The sequence below is a fragment of the Vigna angularis genome, chromosome 11 (genome assembly GCF_016808095.1).
Source record: "Vigna angularis cultivar LongXiaoDou No.4 chromosome 11, ASM1680809v1, whole genome shotgun sequence".
In the NCBI taxonomy this organism is placed as follows: domain Eukaryota; kingdom Viridiplantae; phylum Streptophyta; class Magnoliopsida; order Fabales; family Fabaceae; genus Vigna; species Vigna angularis.
In genome coordinates, this window is record NC_068980.1 from 939,210 (window position 1) to 956,436 (window position 17,227).

The following is a 17,227-nucleotide window of genomic DNA, read 5'->3' on the forward strand; positions in this document are numbered from 1 at the left end:
AAACATAAAATTGTAACAAAATTTAAATATTTTAATAGATACATGAGACATTACAAACTTCTTTATGGTACTTTATGGTACTTGTACTTTTACACTTTATGGTACTTGTACTTTTGCCCTAAATTAAATCTATTGACATGCGGATCAAAGCCTCTGAGCACAACTGTTCTTACAGCTACAACTCCTTGCTCCAGTGAAGCATCAATCTGTCATTTGAAAAAAGAAATCCTACTCAAATTTCAAATTAGACAAAAAGAAATGCACACTATTTGTAATATAAAATAGTGACACAAATATGAAGTTCATCACTCTTCCATTAGTTTTGAAGGTTATACTAACCGTCAAAATATAGCATTACCAGCTCAGTTCCTTTCATGTATTTTCTAGCTATGTAGTTATTGTTGAATTTGTTACAATCCAACTACTAACTAAAATTTGGTTCCCTCCACAACCAAATGGAAATGTAAATTGCTCTTTCACTCTTCATGAAATTTAGTGGCCTATCATAACTTATAAGACAGTATTTGAAAGACTTATCAGTATAATTATAACAGAACTGATTGATCTTCTACAATTAAGTTCCAGTCAAAATAAATAACAAGACACACGCGATTGTAAAGTATTATGCAAATAGCATAAGCACACACAAAAGGTGCATGCTATTATAAAAGAACTGAATTTTTGTAGAAGAAATGCTCTCAAGTCCGAAGTTCCAGGAGGATTTCCAATTCCTACAAACACAAATTTGAAATACAGTACTGTTGGCACAACTGAAGAAACCTTGTCAAGGTAACTGAGGCAAGGAATTAACCTACTGCAAGTCGAGGAAAAGCACTGCAACCATCCAAATGGCCCATCACATTTTTTCAATCTGTAGCAATGCAAAACCAGCTATAGAATTTAATATTTCCCATTACAGTAAAATATATACAAGTTCCCAAGTGCATTTCAACCGAACCAAAACCGAACTAAATCGAACCAAACTTGACATGACCTAACCCTAGCCAAGTCGAACCGAACAAAACCAAGTCGAGTTGAGCGAAACTGAACCAAACCAAACCAAATCGAACAGAATCGAGTCGAGCCGAACCAAGCTAAACTAAGGCAAACCGAGCTAAGATGAGCGAAGCCAAATCGAACCAATCCAAACTGAATAAACTGAGTCAAACCAAACTAAATCGAATCGAACTGAGCTAAGCCGAGCTAAATTAAGCCGAGCTAAATTAAACCGAACCAAATCTAACCGAATGAATGGAACTAAGTCGAGCTAATCCATCCTAAGCTTAATCGAGTCAAACCAAACTGAATCGAATGAGTCGAGACATGTTGAGTCAAATCGAACCAAATCGAATCATACCGAACCAAACAAACTGAAAGGAAATTGAAAGAAATATATGTGACACATTAAAAAAAAATCTACTTGTTAGCTAAAAGTATAGAGTTATTTGTCTTTTTTATAAATTGGAACAGAAGCATATTAGCTATGAAATAAAGGAGCTTAAATTAGCAATTGAAAGTTCTCATGTCACCTGTTAGCTAAAATTAGTTCTTCTAACATGGATAAAAAATCCCTAAATTGGATGAAACGACGTTTTGCAGTTGCGTTGATCTAGGCAAAACTTGTGCGGCGTTAGCTGACAACATAGAAGAAAGTTTGGATTTAGTATTTTAAAGCAGGCAGATCATCGCAGAACGGATCGGAAACGCTTAATAACACTCTTACTGTAGAGAATCATCTGCGCTGCGGGTAGTCTGCTGATGTGTCATGTTAAAAGATGGCCTTCCAATATTACACATTGCTACATTGCTGAAGCTCTAACAAAACTAGAAAATATCGAGGTGTCATCTTTCAGAAGAACCTGTGGGTTACCCTGTTCAGCCTGCGCGAACGAGAGGAAAGCTGAAGAAAATAAACATCTGACAAGTGAAAAGTTACAGAAAATAAAGAATACCAGTTTCCCATGGTCAAGAATCAGAATGTTGTCCATATTTAAAACAGTTGAAATCCGGTGAGCAATTGTGAGAACTGTCATTCCTTTGCATTCACCGGATATGGTAGTTTGCAGCAGTGAAGCAGTTTGAATGTCTACATTGGCTGTGCATTCATCCAAACAGAGAACCTAAAAGGGTAAAAGGAACCTCTCAATTACCTAATGATCACATTTGGAAGTGGTGTGTGATATTTTGTTGACATACCAATATCTAGAAGCTTTTGTTCTGTGTAATATCTATTGAAGATTCCACATTGGTTACATTTATGAATAAATTGCAATATGTAAGTGGACCGACGACTTCTGCTTTACTTACCCGGAGTGAATCATGTAGTTGATTCTTACAACTAGCAAAACTTAATACGATAGACATAATACCATATTAAAACATAAATTTTAAGTCTAATTCAATTTAAACCAGATTTTAAGATAAAATTTACATTCACTTATTTTTTACAATTTGGTTGTATTTTAGTCTATGCAAGATATCCAACAATATACAACAGACTATAATAAAGTTGTCTCTTAAGAAGATACTATCATCAATAAAAAAGACAAATTAAGACAAAAAAATCCTTAAATCATCATTCTTACCTTGGAAGATTTCAAAAGTGCACGGGCGAGGCAAAGAAGTTGCCGCTGGCCAACTGAAAATGACATGCCTCCTTCCTTTACAAGAAGGTCCAACCCTCCAGCTGCTTCTACTTCCTCTTTCACATGGCACTTTTCCAATGCATTCCAAATTTTTAAGTCATCATTCATTTTGAAAGGATCTAGGTTATCCCTACAATATTGAGAATACAGAGCATAAGTAGAGATGAAATGTAGGTGCACTCAGAACAAATGCTAATGCAGTTTATTCTTGAAAAGAATGCAAGAACATTATCATTGAGAAGGAGCTAAATCGGAGTTTGCGTCAGAAGTATTAAGTAAAAAAAATCCAAATAAAGTACCTTAATGATCCTTCGAACAAAAATGGACTCTGAGGAACAATGGCCAAATGTGTACGTAGTTCTCTGACAGAAATATTTTTAATATCCACGCCATCAATTGAGATAGAGCCTGTACATATTGGAGTAAGACGGAAAAGAGCATTTAACACACTGGACTTTCCAGCGCCTGTTCTTCCAATTATTCCAACCTGAATACACGTCGTCTAATTAGTATTAAACATAATGGGTGTTAAACCTAAGAAAACTTCAGTACAAATTCAAAAGTAGTTTACTGACTTGTGTCCCTCCAGCAATTCTAAAACTAAGATTGCAGAGTGCAGCTGGCAAAGATGGTAAATATTTCAAAGTAACACACTGGAATTCGATAAATCCTTGATTTGGCCAATCTTGATTCAAGTATAGGCCTCCCGTTTGTTCTTCTTGAGGAATGTCCATGTACTAGTAAACATTAAACGGATATTAGGCGTCAGCGTATATATTTATAAACATGTTTCAATTAAGGGAAATAAGTCTTATTCATACTTGAAGAGTTCTTTCAATTGAAACCATTTCCTTTTCTGTTTCAGTGAAGCTTGACAAAAAACTCCCCAATAAGGACACAATTGGAGCTGCATATGAGAGGGCCAATCCTACCTGTGAAAAAAAAGTTACATGTTCAATTTTGATATAAATTTGTTGATCAAATCAAAGATTTAATTAAAGGATAGTAAACAAACCAATCCTGGGGTACCAAAGTTGATGGGCAGACTGCCACGAGATCCAACAACAGCCATCACAGCTATGAAAGAGATGATAAATGCACCTAATTGCTGGAAGAAAGTAATTATTAGCAACAACCAATACTCCAGATTTAATACAAATTCAAATTTAAGCTTTGGATGTACTGTATTGTTGCACGTGTAAATCTTATATTGCTGCATTTTCTCATTTTGAAATGTTAATAAATATACTCGACTCAAAAGATATACCTGAAGACGCAAGGAAAGCCACAAACTTGCCACTATCTCTGTGTAGGAAGTCTTCTGATACAAGGTTATATGTTCAGTGAATTTGGTAAAGAAAAAGTCCTGGTAAAAATGGTCATTGTATTATAGTTAATTAGTTGCACCATTTCACATTGCTAGTATAAATTTTCCCAGTACATATGACAAGCAACTAATGCATGCAGAAGACCAAAGAAAAATGTATTTAGGTTTAATTCAACCAGCTTACATCGTGGAGTTTACACCACTTATATATTACAATGTAGTCATATCTCTATTCATTATAAAATTTCCAAATGTAAAGGTATCGGTAAAGGCACCATAACCAGTTAAACAAACCAAACAAATAGCAAGCACTTAAGGAAGTTCAGTTGACAGTGCTGGCTATTTCCAAATAACCTTGAAAATAAATTTGCTTTAAAGAGGTTGTTTAAAAACACTAGTCGATGTCTAGCAATCTTTTCCTCTGACAGTTACAGATCTTGATAGGCGGATAAGTGTGCTGCTTGTTCATCTTTACAATAATATAAAGTTCAAACAATTAGTTTCCAGCCACATCTAAATCTTTACTTAACAGCATACATATTTTTTGGCAAGAAATTTCACATGGTAAACGTGGTTTTTTGGAAACACTGAAAACTACAATAGTCTGCAGCAGTAGGGTCACTCCATAAACAAAAATTCCATATCATCATGAATGGACGTGACAAAAAGTAAAAGGTTTTAAACAAATAGCTATTTTCTCGTCCTCAGATCTTATTGATGTGCATGTTATATCTTAAGTACCCTTGTTCAGTAAAGTTCTTCAACATGATACAATGTTCTATTTATGATCATTACTTTAAAATGACTTATATTTACCTCAGATTTAAACGCTCTAATAGTTGATGATCCATCAAGTGTTTCAGTGAATGATGAGTATATTGGAGAGCGGGAAACACTGTCCAGCCGTCGTAATTCTCTTGATGTTGACCTGTAGAAGAACTGAAGCCACTGCATAGATCAGTTGATTGTTGTCTATCATACCAAGTCAAAGAAGTGATTATGGTTTTAAATGTTTGAAACTCAAGAAATACTGAAATAATTTATTTGTAGTTTTATAAAAGCCTTACTTTGTACTCCATAATTATGAGGGTTTCCAAATTCGTACAGTTTAATAACAAATAATCCTAATAGTTGTAGGAACTTACAGTCTAAAACAAGGAGTGTGGTTAAATATGAAAGTGTCAATAAGAAAAAATAATACCTGAAGTCTGCTGTAGATATACCAAAATGGTAATAGCAAGAGTAAGAAGAAGACCTACAGAAAATCGAAAGATAAAAATAGATCATGGGGAACATTAAGACAAATTTTGGTAGTTCCATAATACATATATGACAATAAGAAAACCATTGTACCTGTACATAACACAAAATTATTGTAATACCCAACAAGCCTACGAAATTCGCTAGGAGAATGTTCAGAATGAATGGAAGGGAATCATCAATGGTATAAAGATCTGAAGATAACCTGCACAAAACATAAGAAATCGTGAAACACAAAATTCATAGTATCACTATCTGCTATTCCCTGAACATCTTATTCTAACCTGTTCAGTATTCTCCCACCAGGGGTCTGATCAAAGAATTGGATAGGTGCATTCATAAGCTTGTTGAGCAATTTATTGTGTACCTTAGTTGCAGCTTGTAATCCCCCAAACGCAAAAGAGAATGCCCTCACCAATGTGAAAAAGGAATTAATAATACAAAAGAGACACAGTATAGCCTGCACCATTAATTATTGTCTCAAACAAATTAGAAAATTACATTCAGTAGTAGCTTACAGTGTAGTAGGTAATCAGGTAATTTTTAACGTACTCCAAATGGTTTTAAAATAGTGAACCAAGAAATTCAAATAATGTTTAACACTGAAATTATCTGAATTACTACAAGCTTCATTTAACCACTACATTCTCCATGAGGTTTATAGGGCGAAAGTGGTAAATTCAATTTCTTTCTTTCTTTTCAATAGATTCAAACTTTATTAACTGAAGTTTCTAATAAAAAATTCCTTTGGATTGCTTTGAACTGTTATAATAAAAAAAAAAATTGAAGTATAAGTATTTTGGTGTGCTTCTTGCACTAGGCACATTTAAATGTCCATGAATGTTTCCTGTGACATAAAGTATTTAAGTTTCCATGAGTCATGTCCAGAAAGAAAAATGTACTATGGAAACTAGCACTGCTGCTCATCCCCTTACCAGATAGAAAGACACAGAATATCTTGTCTGACTGCTTTCTGTTGTTGTATCAACCCAATATGACAGCCATAAATCATTTCCATTACGAGAAGCTTGCATCAGAATAGCTGATAGGCATATAATGACTGTCATGAACCAGCCAATGAAGATAGCATAATTCCTTCAAAAGGCACTAAATTGTTAATCAAATATTGAAGACCACAAAATCCTATATACAAAACTGACAATCTCCATACATGTCCGATAACAGAGAAGTATATGTTTGTACTTACTTATACACTCCAATTTCAACTTTTCCCTCTTTCCTCAACTCAACTTCAACTATCTCCTCTGCTCCCTCCAGAGCAGGCACAATACTTGTACCAAGAAGAGACTGCTCCTCGGATTTGGAATAAAGATTTGGGCTGCAAGATTGTCCATGATTCTGTAAAGCTGAATCAATTTCATTCAGCGAAGAGAATTGTGTACATGAATTAATTGGAAAGTCATCTGAATTTCCTATCCACTTTATGTGTCCCTTGTCCATTACAACAATCTTGTCAGCAAAAGATATTGCCTGCACATAAATTTAGATGGATCAATAAGTTAATCCTTATAAGTACACCTTTTTATAGAAATACAAAATATCACTGAAAATATCATGTTCTTCTCAACTTAATCAGAATGCTTGACAAAAAAACAATGTAGTTATGACAATAAATGGTAGTTTTGAAGAGAGTAATTAACATAGTAAATAATAGTTTTGAAGAGAGTACACAATAACCTGAATATTATGGGTACAGAGCAATCGGGTTTTTCTCTGCATAAGGGGGCCTAGAATGGCATTGTATAAGATACATTGAGCAACTTGTACATCTACTGCACTCAGGACATCATCAAGCATAACAACAGCTGAGTCATGATACAATGCCCTGTTAATTGAGCAGTATTAGAACAGTTTTTTTTATAAAATTAATCAGGGCAAAAATCCCTCAAAATATACTAATAGAATAAAAAGAGAATAGGAAGATAGCACCTTGCCAAAGCAAGACGAGCTCTCTGTCCACCCGATAAGTTAACTCCTTTCTCACCAATATAAGCCATGTCACCTCCAATCATCAATGAGACATCAACATCTAATGCACATGCCTTCAGTGTATCAGTATACCTGTTAAGAGCGTTATTTTGGTTCAAAACATATTTGTAAAGCTCAAGGTCATGTTAAGCAGAAGAAAAAGGTCTAGGTTTCAATAAGATTAAAATTATGGGGTATAAAAAACTCCTAAAGTTGAAGGCATTATACCTTTCAGGATCATAGCTTTTCCCAAATAATATGTTGTCACGCACCGTTCCAGATAAAATCCAAGGGACCTGCTGTGTGAAACTTTGAGGAAACAAAGACACAAGACATTTCTCTCAAGGCTAAGCATATCAATTATCATATACAAACCTGTGGTACATAAGCTATGGATTCATTGGAATAAATAGAGCCATGAACAAGCTGCATTTCTCCAAGGATTGAATATAACAGGGATGATTTACCTGAACCAACCTGAATACACACAATTGGCGAAGTAATTATAGATATAACTAAGTCGTTCTTCAGATATTAGAGGTTCATTTATCAATTTCATTTGTAAATATCAAAACGCTGGTGATGTCGACAAATATAGAGGACTGAGTGAATGAAGTCATGACATACAATATATATTTTGAACTAATGATTTCAAGTATCCATTTTTCATAAGTTGTCATGCCAAAATTTGATGGGTGAGCATATGCAACAAAATTATTTTACTTTATTTGCTAAAGACATCTTGATTAAATTCAAACAAGGATCTGACCTCTCCAATAACTGCAACAAAGGAACCCTGGGCCACACTTAGAGTCACACGATTCAACACCATATTTAATGCTTGTTCCTCACTACTTGACCAAGTACAACATGCATCTTGGATAAATACACCCAAACTTTGTACAGAATTAGGCTGTTCACTTAGGAATGATGGTGGACAGGAACTTTTGTTTCCCACTTTAAATTTATCTTCAGGACAAGCGAGAAACCTACTCAACCGTCTGGAAGATATGATGGCCTGCAGTGACATTAATAGAAACTATTCATCCCAATGCATGTACAAATCAAATCTGTTCATAAAAACTATGGAATATGGGAGACTCACATCAATCAATCCATTAATTACCCAAGGGAATGAATTTAGTGGTGAAATAAGGGTGTTGAACAATGCAAGACACGTGAAAACCTACAATAAAGGTTTTTTACTGCATTAGATTTCTTAACATTGACAGGAAATAATTAAGTGCAAAATAAAGAAGAAAAACTAGTCAGTAAGATTAGGTGAAATAAATTTGAGAATACCATTGCAGCATCAAGTTGATGTCCCATCAGTGCATAGAGTCCAAAAGTGAAAAGAGAGAAGAGAGTCGGTGTTGTAGCCCAAAAGAAAACACACCACGCATCCAAGTACTTTCGTGTCTATAAAAGTGGATGAAACATGATGATAAACATTAGAAAAGAAAGAAAGCAGACAATTTTCTTTTGCCATTCTTTAATACTACTTGAGTGGATTTCTGGAAAAAATTTACAGTTTTATCCGGAAATAAATAAAATCAGAACATAAATTCTTACAGCTAAGTGTTTGACTTCCAAAGATCTTGTATCCATCAACCAACTAGAAAAAAGAAGTTCCCATCCGTACATCTTCAAAGTGCGAATATAAGTTAAAAGTTCTCCTGTCTTACGAATCCTGTAAGAAAACCATAAATTTTAATATTGCAAATATGCACCAATAGATTTGAATCATATCAATCCACCATTGCCCCAAAGAAAAAAGTAAAATGAGAAACTTAGGCAAAGAATAATAAGCTGTTAATATTAAGTGGCAAAAGATGAGAACGGGGAATTCTCAAGATAACCAATAGCTAGAGAAAATGCATCATAATCTTAAGAGTAAAAGTTGCTTCCCAGCCAAGCAACAGTTTACTTTCTAGAAACTCCAATCACTCACTAATAACTAAAAAACTTATACAAACTCCAAAGCAAATGAAATGAATGCACAAATGTTAATATTTATCATAGCAGCTTATGTGCTTCAAATTATATCATTACATGTCCATGAGAGACATGTCACTGTAACTTAAATTGCTTTTTTAACATTGTGTCACAACTTCAAGAGTTAAACAATTTTTAAGCAACATGCAATGCGCTGTGTGTGCCCTCTGTAAACTTTGATGGAAAAATTATATTGACACATGTAATACAATTGGAAAAGAAACACATTGTAATAACACAACTTGCAATATTTGAGGAGGGAACTGACCAAATGAATTAAATGAAATATGAAAGTCAACGTTAATCAATTTACTTCTGGTTACCTTTCATCTTTCTCCTTCATCATCTGCTCAGTAGCACTTGCAATCAATTGTGCTATCCATTTATTCACTGAAGAATAAAATTGAGTAATAAACCAAAACATTAATTTTTGAAATAGATTAATGAACTTTAAGGTCAAGTGAACTTTTCTTAAAAATTGTCCAAAATAAAAAGCATTTGACTTCTAGCGTCCCCAGCAGGCTTGTGTTTTGAATTCTTAGGATGAGAAAACTATTTCTTAAAGAAATCCCCAATTGGAGATGATCTACGTAGCATAACCAATTCCTTCACCATAAAATTTGTTTCTTATAAAAGAAACGGTTTATTTAAATTAAAAAACAACATTTTTATACTTTAAGAAACTCGTATTAGAGATGCCCTAACATACATGTTAAATCAAAACAGATAGCATACAAACATCCCTGAAAGTACAACTTAAATTAAATGTTAATGATACAGTATAAAATAAAAACTTCTCTCTAAATTAAGTTGTTGATAATATTTAAGAAAAAATTACTGTTTGGATTTAAGAAACAATTTTATTTATAGATACAGTTTTAACTTCTATGCAAATTCATTCCAACTGATATTTGCCTTGATGAACTCAAGCAGGTGAAAAAGGATCAAACGCAGGTTGTAAGATAACAAGTGCGGCTTATTGTCGCCAAAAAAAAAAAATTAAGTGATATTTCTACCTGGTATCAATAAAATGGTTATTGCTAATCCAGATACAAATGCAAATTTGACTTGAGTATACAAAAGATAGAGAGCCACTCCAATTTGTAGAGGCAGGCTGAAACAAAAAAAAAAACAAAAACTTAGTCTTTAAGATCTATACAATCTACATAGTTAATAACGGTAATGACTTTAAATCAAATGTAAGCTACAGAAGATGTTTTCCAGTTAGCATAAAACCTATTAAATCTATCTGATGTAAAACCCAATATTATCAGATACAGCTAAACCTCAGCAGGTTCAATGAAACAAAAAAAGTAGCCTATACACATATCATATCTTTAACCCCTAGAACAATCATTCAAGGCAACTTTATTGCTTTATTGAATACCTGTGAATTTCAGTCCTAGTAAGACAAATTAAGGATCTTTTACAATTGATAAGCATGTTGTTGTACAGATATTTAAGGGAAAAGGAAAAAAAAAATTGGTAAAACCTATTGGCATTAAGAAGTTCAAATTAAAAACGGAATACCTCCACATATCATGGAAACTATTACATAAGTTGACAGTTCGGTCAGCATCCACTGACATAAATGTCTGAATTTCTCCATTTGTAAATTTTGAACGCTCTGCTAAGTTCACTCGAAGACACTTCAAACACATAAAACAATGTCTATATTTTAGTACTAAAGCATAATCATGAGTCGCTGTCAAAAGCCATGCATGCATCAGCAACAACAGTAGGGGAGTATATAAAAAGAGCATGTGCATTTTATTATTACAGAAAACTATAATTTCAGCATTCACAGACAGTTCGGTCAGCAACCACTGACAAAAATATCTGAATCTCTCCATTTCTAAATTTTAAACAGCTATGTTCACACATAGGTACTTCAAACACATGAAACAATGTATGTTTTAGTACCAAAGCATAATCATGAGTCACTATCAAAAGCCATACATGTATCAGTAACAACAATAGGGGAGTACATAAATAGAGTATGAGCATTTTATTATTATGAAAAAAACTATAACTTCAGCATTCAAAAACAAATAAAATAAAAGAACTGCGTACCTTCTCATAGATTAGAGTCATGATACTAGATCGCAGCTTCAGCTTCAGTTTGGAAAGATGAAAACTATATTGTGTATCTAAAAAGGATCTAGACCAGAAGGACACTTCTTACTAATTGTTACTGGTAAATAAAACCAAAAAACATCAAAGTTATGTTAACCCATACAACAAAATATACGTTGCTCAGAGTCTAAAGGAACGTAAAAATATTGCCTGATACAAATAAAATGAAATAACGACATGTTTAAAGGTTCACTAAGAGAAACCGTTCTCTTTGCCGTTCTGCACATAGATGCTTTAAGGGGGTTAAAATTTCTGATTTTCAAAGGGATGGGATATTGTTTCAATTTTAGAAACATTAACTTATTGTTTCTTTTTTTATGTTTGAAGGTTAACTTTTCCCCTCACAAGTTGCATCTTGCCTACAGTACCCTAGAAACCTTAAGTTGTTTATCTTGAACACATTGATACAATGCCGTTTTCTGTTGAAAAAGAAGATAATGATTTTCTTATTGGTTTCTCAATTCTCAATTTGTGAATTTAATGCTATTTACACAATTGAATAGTCATTTTATCTAATAAAGAATGACTGAATAATGGTGAGGAGTTATTCTATACAGTTTCTTTTCATGCATTTATTTATTTCGGGATTTGAGTTTAAGACTCTCAACCCCACAAAATCATTGTGTAAGGTGAGGATTGCCCAAGCTTTGTACGTTATATTTAAGTCATAACTTTAGTCAGTATGGACTAAACACCACGTTGAGGCTACAAATAAGAAAACATCCAAAGGGACAGACCAAAAGTCTAATGCAGGTTAGGGATGACTTTCTAACAATAACGCACAAGAGAAGAAAAATGGCTCAAATAGAGCGTATACAGTTTGGACAATCATCACCTGAACCTTAAACTTATTATGCAGGTAAAACATATTAGTGAAATATAATATAATGAACTATATAACAAGAGCTAAACTTACTTAATTATAGAGGTGAGCCCCAAGGATAATGCAAGTAAATACCCATCCCAATTCACTGAACCTGGACGAAATAACAAAAATGGAACCAAATTTTTCTTAAGTTTTCTTGTTCCAATTGTTTGATATGCAAATAGAAGGAAATTATTTAAGAAAAAAATTAGGAATGGCATTACCATCACCATAACCATGTTCATGTTAATATATTTGACAGGCAGATTTTTGCAATGTATCAAGGAATGCAAAATAAAAGTATCGTGTCTAAAGGGAATAAAGTAATGAAGAAGTTCGTCAAATAAGAGAATAAATAAAACATTCAGTACAAGTCAAAACTTTAATGATCACAGTGGAGAAACTTAAACTATAACTGGTTGTAACACCTTGTTGAAGAAACTGGATCAGCTTATTGAGAAGCAATGGCCCCACAAAACCAATACAATCATTAATCACCTGGAAGAATTTCATACACTTAGTAGATGCGTAAATAAATTGAGACAAGATAAAATAAAGCAAAATCAGATTAAATTTTGGTTTATTTATGGCCAAAAGAATTGATATTTTAATATTGACATAGATATACTTCATAAAAGACATCCAAATACAAAAACAAGGACATGATAAGGACTCATTATCATATGGAAACACCTTGTGTTCCTTGTAACTAATAAGTATATGTGTCAATTGTCATGGTGTTGATATCACTAAAATTATGTTTAAAACATGTCAAGGTATCAATACCTTGGGCCATGGGATGCTATATACATCAAAAATTCTCTACTTACTTAGAAATTGAAAAGGATCATATTGTTCTAATAAAGATGTCAAGGTACAAGTAAAACATGTTATGTCATGCAAGATATCATACTATCAATATATTTTCTAGTGGCACAACCGAAATTTCTAGGTACATAAACAATCAGTTATCTATCACATTAGTTGGGAAACTACCACTATTTGATTGATAGCCCTTGAACCATTGTTTGTTACAGAAAACAATGCATAGTTCAAAACAAAAAGCATCTTCTGTACACATAAACTTACTGAGTTACTGGACAGGCATTAAATTTCCTTTCATTTCAAGATAAAAAGGCTAGAACTTGCATCTCCACAGAAAAAGTTAGAATCCCATGTTGGAATTGAAAATTTGAAAGTGTTGAAGAAGGTATTACTTGGACGAATTATATTCCAGCAGTCCATCACAGTCATATGGTATAAATATTGCGTATAAAGACTAAAGCGTGACGCACAAGCTTTTGTTTACATCAACTTAGATTTATCCAGTGTGTGGGAGGAAAACACGATTTCATATTGAAAAATACCTTCAATAAACCCAGGCGGAGGTATGGCCATCCATATGCACTACAGAGTGCTCTAAACAAAGATGGAGTAGAGCCATTGTTACTCAGTTGAGCTTGCCAGCAGGACAAAATCACATCATGACAAGAAGAAGGACTCATATCAGTCGGTAGTGGCAATAGGTCATCTGAGTCTAATTGTTTTACCACACCATGATTCATTACTGGAGTTATGAAGTTGAAAGTCATCAAATCCCAAAAGTTTCCATCATTTTCCTGCATAGGAAGAATATTAAAAAAAAAAGTAAAAGTAAAATCATATCAGTCCTGCAAATTGGAAATAAAAATAACTGAATAAAACATGAAAAGAGTATATTTTCTTTAAAAAATAAACCAAACATATAATTATCTCCAAAAGAATAATGAAATTTTCATAATTATCAAAAGCCCCATACTAATAAAAAAAATTGTACATTTCCCCTTTAACTTTTCCACCAACCAACTATTTAAAAAGCACACAAGAACTAAATTGTATTTAAGTTCAAGTTATACTCTACACTTCATCCCATACAAAATGGAGACTAATTATTTTGAGAGTAAGCAAATGAGTCTATGAAGAGAATTATGTTTGATGACTAATCAGACTTACAAGGTCTTGATAACCACCTTCCTCAAGGTCCACACCATTCGAAAGAAGTGGATCCTCCAAAAAACTAAAATTGTGACAGCAAATTCATTCAGAATTAAAATGTGCTCTAGAAACAAAAATGTAATTTTCATATATATACGAAATCACATATACTATAAAATGAATACACTATGCTTGCTACTACAATCAAAATAACTCATTTTAAATTGCATTAAATGCTTCCTATACAGCATATAACCAAGGGTATTTACGAATCTAGCAAGGCAAACAGTTTAAAGGTCAAGTAAATGGTTTAAACTAATGTGTTCAAAAGAGAGAAAGATTATCAATTTTAATAGCTTCTTTTAAAATTTAATCTAATGCTTATCACTAATTTTATCGATAAAAGAAAGTGACCGTGTAAGAAACACATGCCAGTATATACCTGTTTTTGTAAGATGGTCTCTTTATCCTTATCACATTGATGGCTATGCCAAATGAGATATTCATGAGAACAACTAAGCTTTCCGTGATGCAAATTGAAACCTACTATTAAAAGTACGTCAATCTTTCACGTGTAACTTACTGATTCACAACTTATTTGAAAACAAATAAAATTATTAGTAATGAAGGTAAACTTGTCATGCCCAATTAAGAAAAATCTAAGCCAGGATATAATAGCACCTTAAATGATGAAATATTTGTCATCAAATACAAAACTGCCAATATTGCTTTAGGAATCCACCAGAAACATAACACACGATTGAAGACAATGTGGTGACTGCCGCCACGCTTTGTGAAGAAAATAATGTTTATCTGCATATAAATACAAGTGAATAATTACATTACAAACAATCAAATGCCGTAAACCCTACATAAAACTGTAGCTGAGATCTAAAAATCAGGAAGCTTACCCAAACCATCAATTCAGAACAGCTATAGAACCATTTATGATATCCAACAATGTGACTACTATGCTCTTTCTTCCACAGAAAAAATATGTCTACAATTGAAAGACATGCTCCAACAGCTGGTATAAAATCCAGGACTATTTTTTCTGGAAAGGTCATCTGTTTATTCAATGTAAACCATCAAATATGAATATCATTTATCTCAGGTACATACTACTGTAGATTACCGAAACTATATGTGGAGATAATGATAGCTTTTCTAGGTGAACCAGAGGATTTTAATTCCACAAAGTTTGACAATATTGGACAATCATTTGCTGTAGAGAACACCTTACAGAGAAACACTACAAGATAAGAAGGTTCGCAAGTAAGTGTTGTGCAAACAGAATACAGATACTAGTTTATAGATTTTTTACATCATACCAGAATTTCCTTCAGGATGAAGATAATAGGGTCTATTGGGGTTTTGTGTCACGTCCACGCTACTGTTGGTAGCAGTGGCCATATTTATATGCAAGAAAGAATAAGGTCAAGAACAAACAAGAAAAAGACGGAAGAAGATCAAGAACAAACAAGAAGACGGAGGGTAAAATCAGTGGCAGCAGAGTGTGAATTAACTCCGGATCTGATACCGTAATGGAAATCTTGATTCAAATAAAAAGAGGATAAAACTTGTATTCAGAATGTGTAAGCATGAGATGAAAACACCTCAAAAGGAACCGCATGTATATCAACACATGTCCATAAAAGCCAAGAGGAGTTTAGGATTAAGAAACTGTTTTCTTATTTTTCTCTTGATGTGAATGAAGATAAGCCTATATATAGGCTTTTACAGAATAAACGAAAAATAACAGAAAGGAAAACGGAAAATGGGTTTCTTAACATCCCTTAACAAAAACTTCTAAGATCAGTGAGTACCTGGCCATCTGACCTTCGATCAATCTTCTGACTAAATCCAAGCACAACGACCATAACAACAGTCACTATGTTAACTCCAAAACCTAAAACAGTACGAAATATTAAGGAAAATCAATTCATATGTATTTGTGTGTATAGTGAGTGAGCTGAAACTAAAATCTGAAAAAGAATGAGGATATATGTCTTCAAAGCATTCAGAGAACCTCTCTCCATCCCAAATCTGTAAACCAGGAAAAAAGGTACAAGTCAGGATGAGATTCCAATGAATTTTCATGATCTTTAATGTACAGACATTAAGGCACACTATGATATTCCTTTAATTTTTAGTCATTTCTCAATATCTCAGAAAGAATGTTAATCACTAAGATGCAGTATCACAGTGTAGTTAATTTTGAAGTCAAAAGCTATCAAAAAAGAACTGAAGAAAGCTGAAGCAAAAAGAAACTGATATTATTACTTCTGTGTTCAAAAGAAAGAAAAACCAAGAAACTATACTGCTAACTGTCAAAACAGAGAAATAAACACCCCTAAGCTGATAAAAGAAGAAATATTCATATGATTGTAATCTCAAAACTCCAAAAATGTTTCATACCCATCAAGCAAGCCCCATAGCAAGAATTTAGTAGCAAACAAGATAAATGGCGACTAAGATCTTCATGCAATAAAGAATTACAGTTTCTTTGGACGGAGTCGAAAATGAACACAGGTAGAAAAATACAATAGTAAAACGATAGAATTTAAAGAAAAAATGTCAAGAAAAATGGTGGTAGATAAAAACACAAAATGTATGACAGCGGGTGACAAATGTTGGTTGCTTGTAGAAAATAAAGAAAAGAAGAACATTGGAAAGAGGAAGAGATGCTTACAAATGGAGAATTAGGGCAAATTAGATGCAGGAAATCGTCCATGGAATAGACGAAGAGGAGAGACAGAAGGACTGAGTGACGCATATGGCGGTCTATGTCGTGGTTGCTTTATATTGTGTTCATGCATAAAAAAAAAGGCGCGGCTGGTTCGAGGATTTTTTTCTTCGTGGGCAAATTTGTCTTTTCACTGATAAATGTAAAAGATATTACAAATTTATTTGTCTATGTAAACTTTAATTTTAATATTAACTTAGGGGGTTTTCACTGTGCACTTATACACCATGTAAAAATAGTAGTATTTAAAAAAATATATATTTATTATATCATAAAAATACAAGATTATT

The 17,227-nt window shown here is 33.2% G+C and overlaps 1 protein-coding gene across 28 annotated transcripts; it reads right to left on the minus strand.

The window, feature by feature from the left end:
- Positions 1–10: 10 nt before the first annotated feature.
- On the minus strand, positions 11–16,967 carry LOC108333988 (ABC transporter C family member 13). Of its 28 annotated transcripts, none has more exons than XM_052870532.1 (39): positions 16,884–16,967; positions 16,197–16,237; positions 16,018–16,108; positions 15,103–15,258; positions 14,873–15,004; positions 14,634–14,734; positions 14,210–14,273; positions 13,585–13,836; positions 12,646–12,715; positions 12,269–12,329; positions 11,290–11,377; positions 10,747–10,865; positions 10,233–10,330; positions 9,540–9,606; positions 8,794–8,911; positions 8,524–8,640; positions 8,327–8,407; positions 7,991–8,239; positions 7,597–7,698; positions 7,450–7,520; positions 7,183–7,314; positions 6,931–7,078; positions 6,440–6,723; positions 6,168–6,327; positions 5,517–5,692; positions 5,326–5,437; positions 5,174–5,227; positions 4,789–4,911; positions 3,661–4,011; positions 3,467–3,577; positions 3,221–3,382; positions 2,945–3,132; positions 2,586–2,775; positions 1,953–2,120; positions 1,724–1,880; positions 1,530–1,634; positions 1,000–1,370; positions 816–871; positions 11–731 (listed from the first exon to the last, which is right to left on the minus strand). In XM_052870532.1, the coding sequence occupies exons 1-35, from the start codon at positions 16,965–16,967 to the stop codon at positions 1,800–1,802; spliced, it is 4,602 nt and encodes a 1,533-aa protein (XP_052726492.1). In that variant the 3' UTR covers positions 11–731; positions 816–871; positions 1,000–1,370; positions 1,530–1,634; positions 1,724–1,799. The 28 variants fall into 28 exon arrangements, with proteins under 28 accessions (XP_052726492.1, XP_052726495.1, XP_052726491.1 ...); XM_052870535.1 differs by having other exon boundaries at positions 11–206; positions 812–871; XM_052870531.1 differs by having other exon boundaries at positions 812–871.
- Between the last annotated feature and the right edge of the window lie 260 nt (positions 16,968–17,227).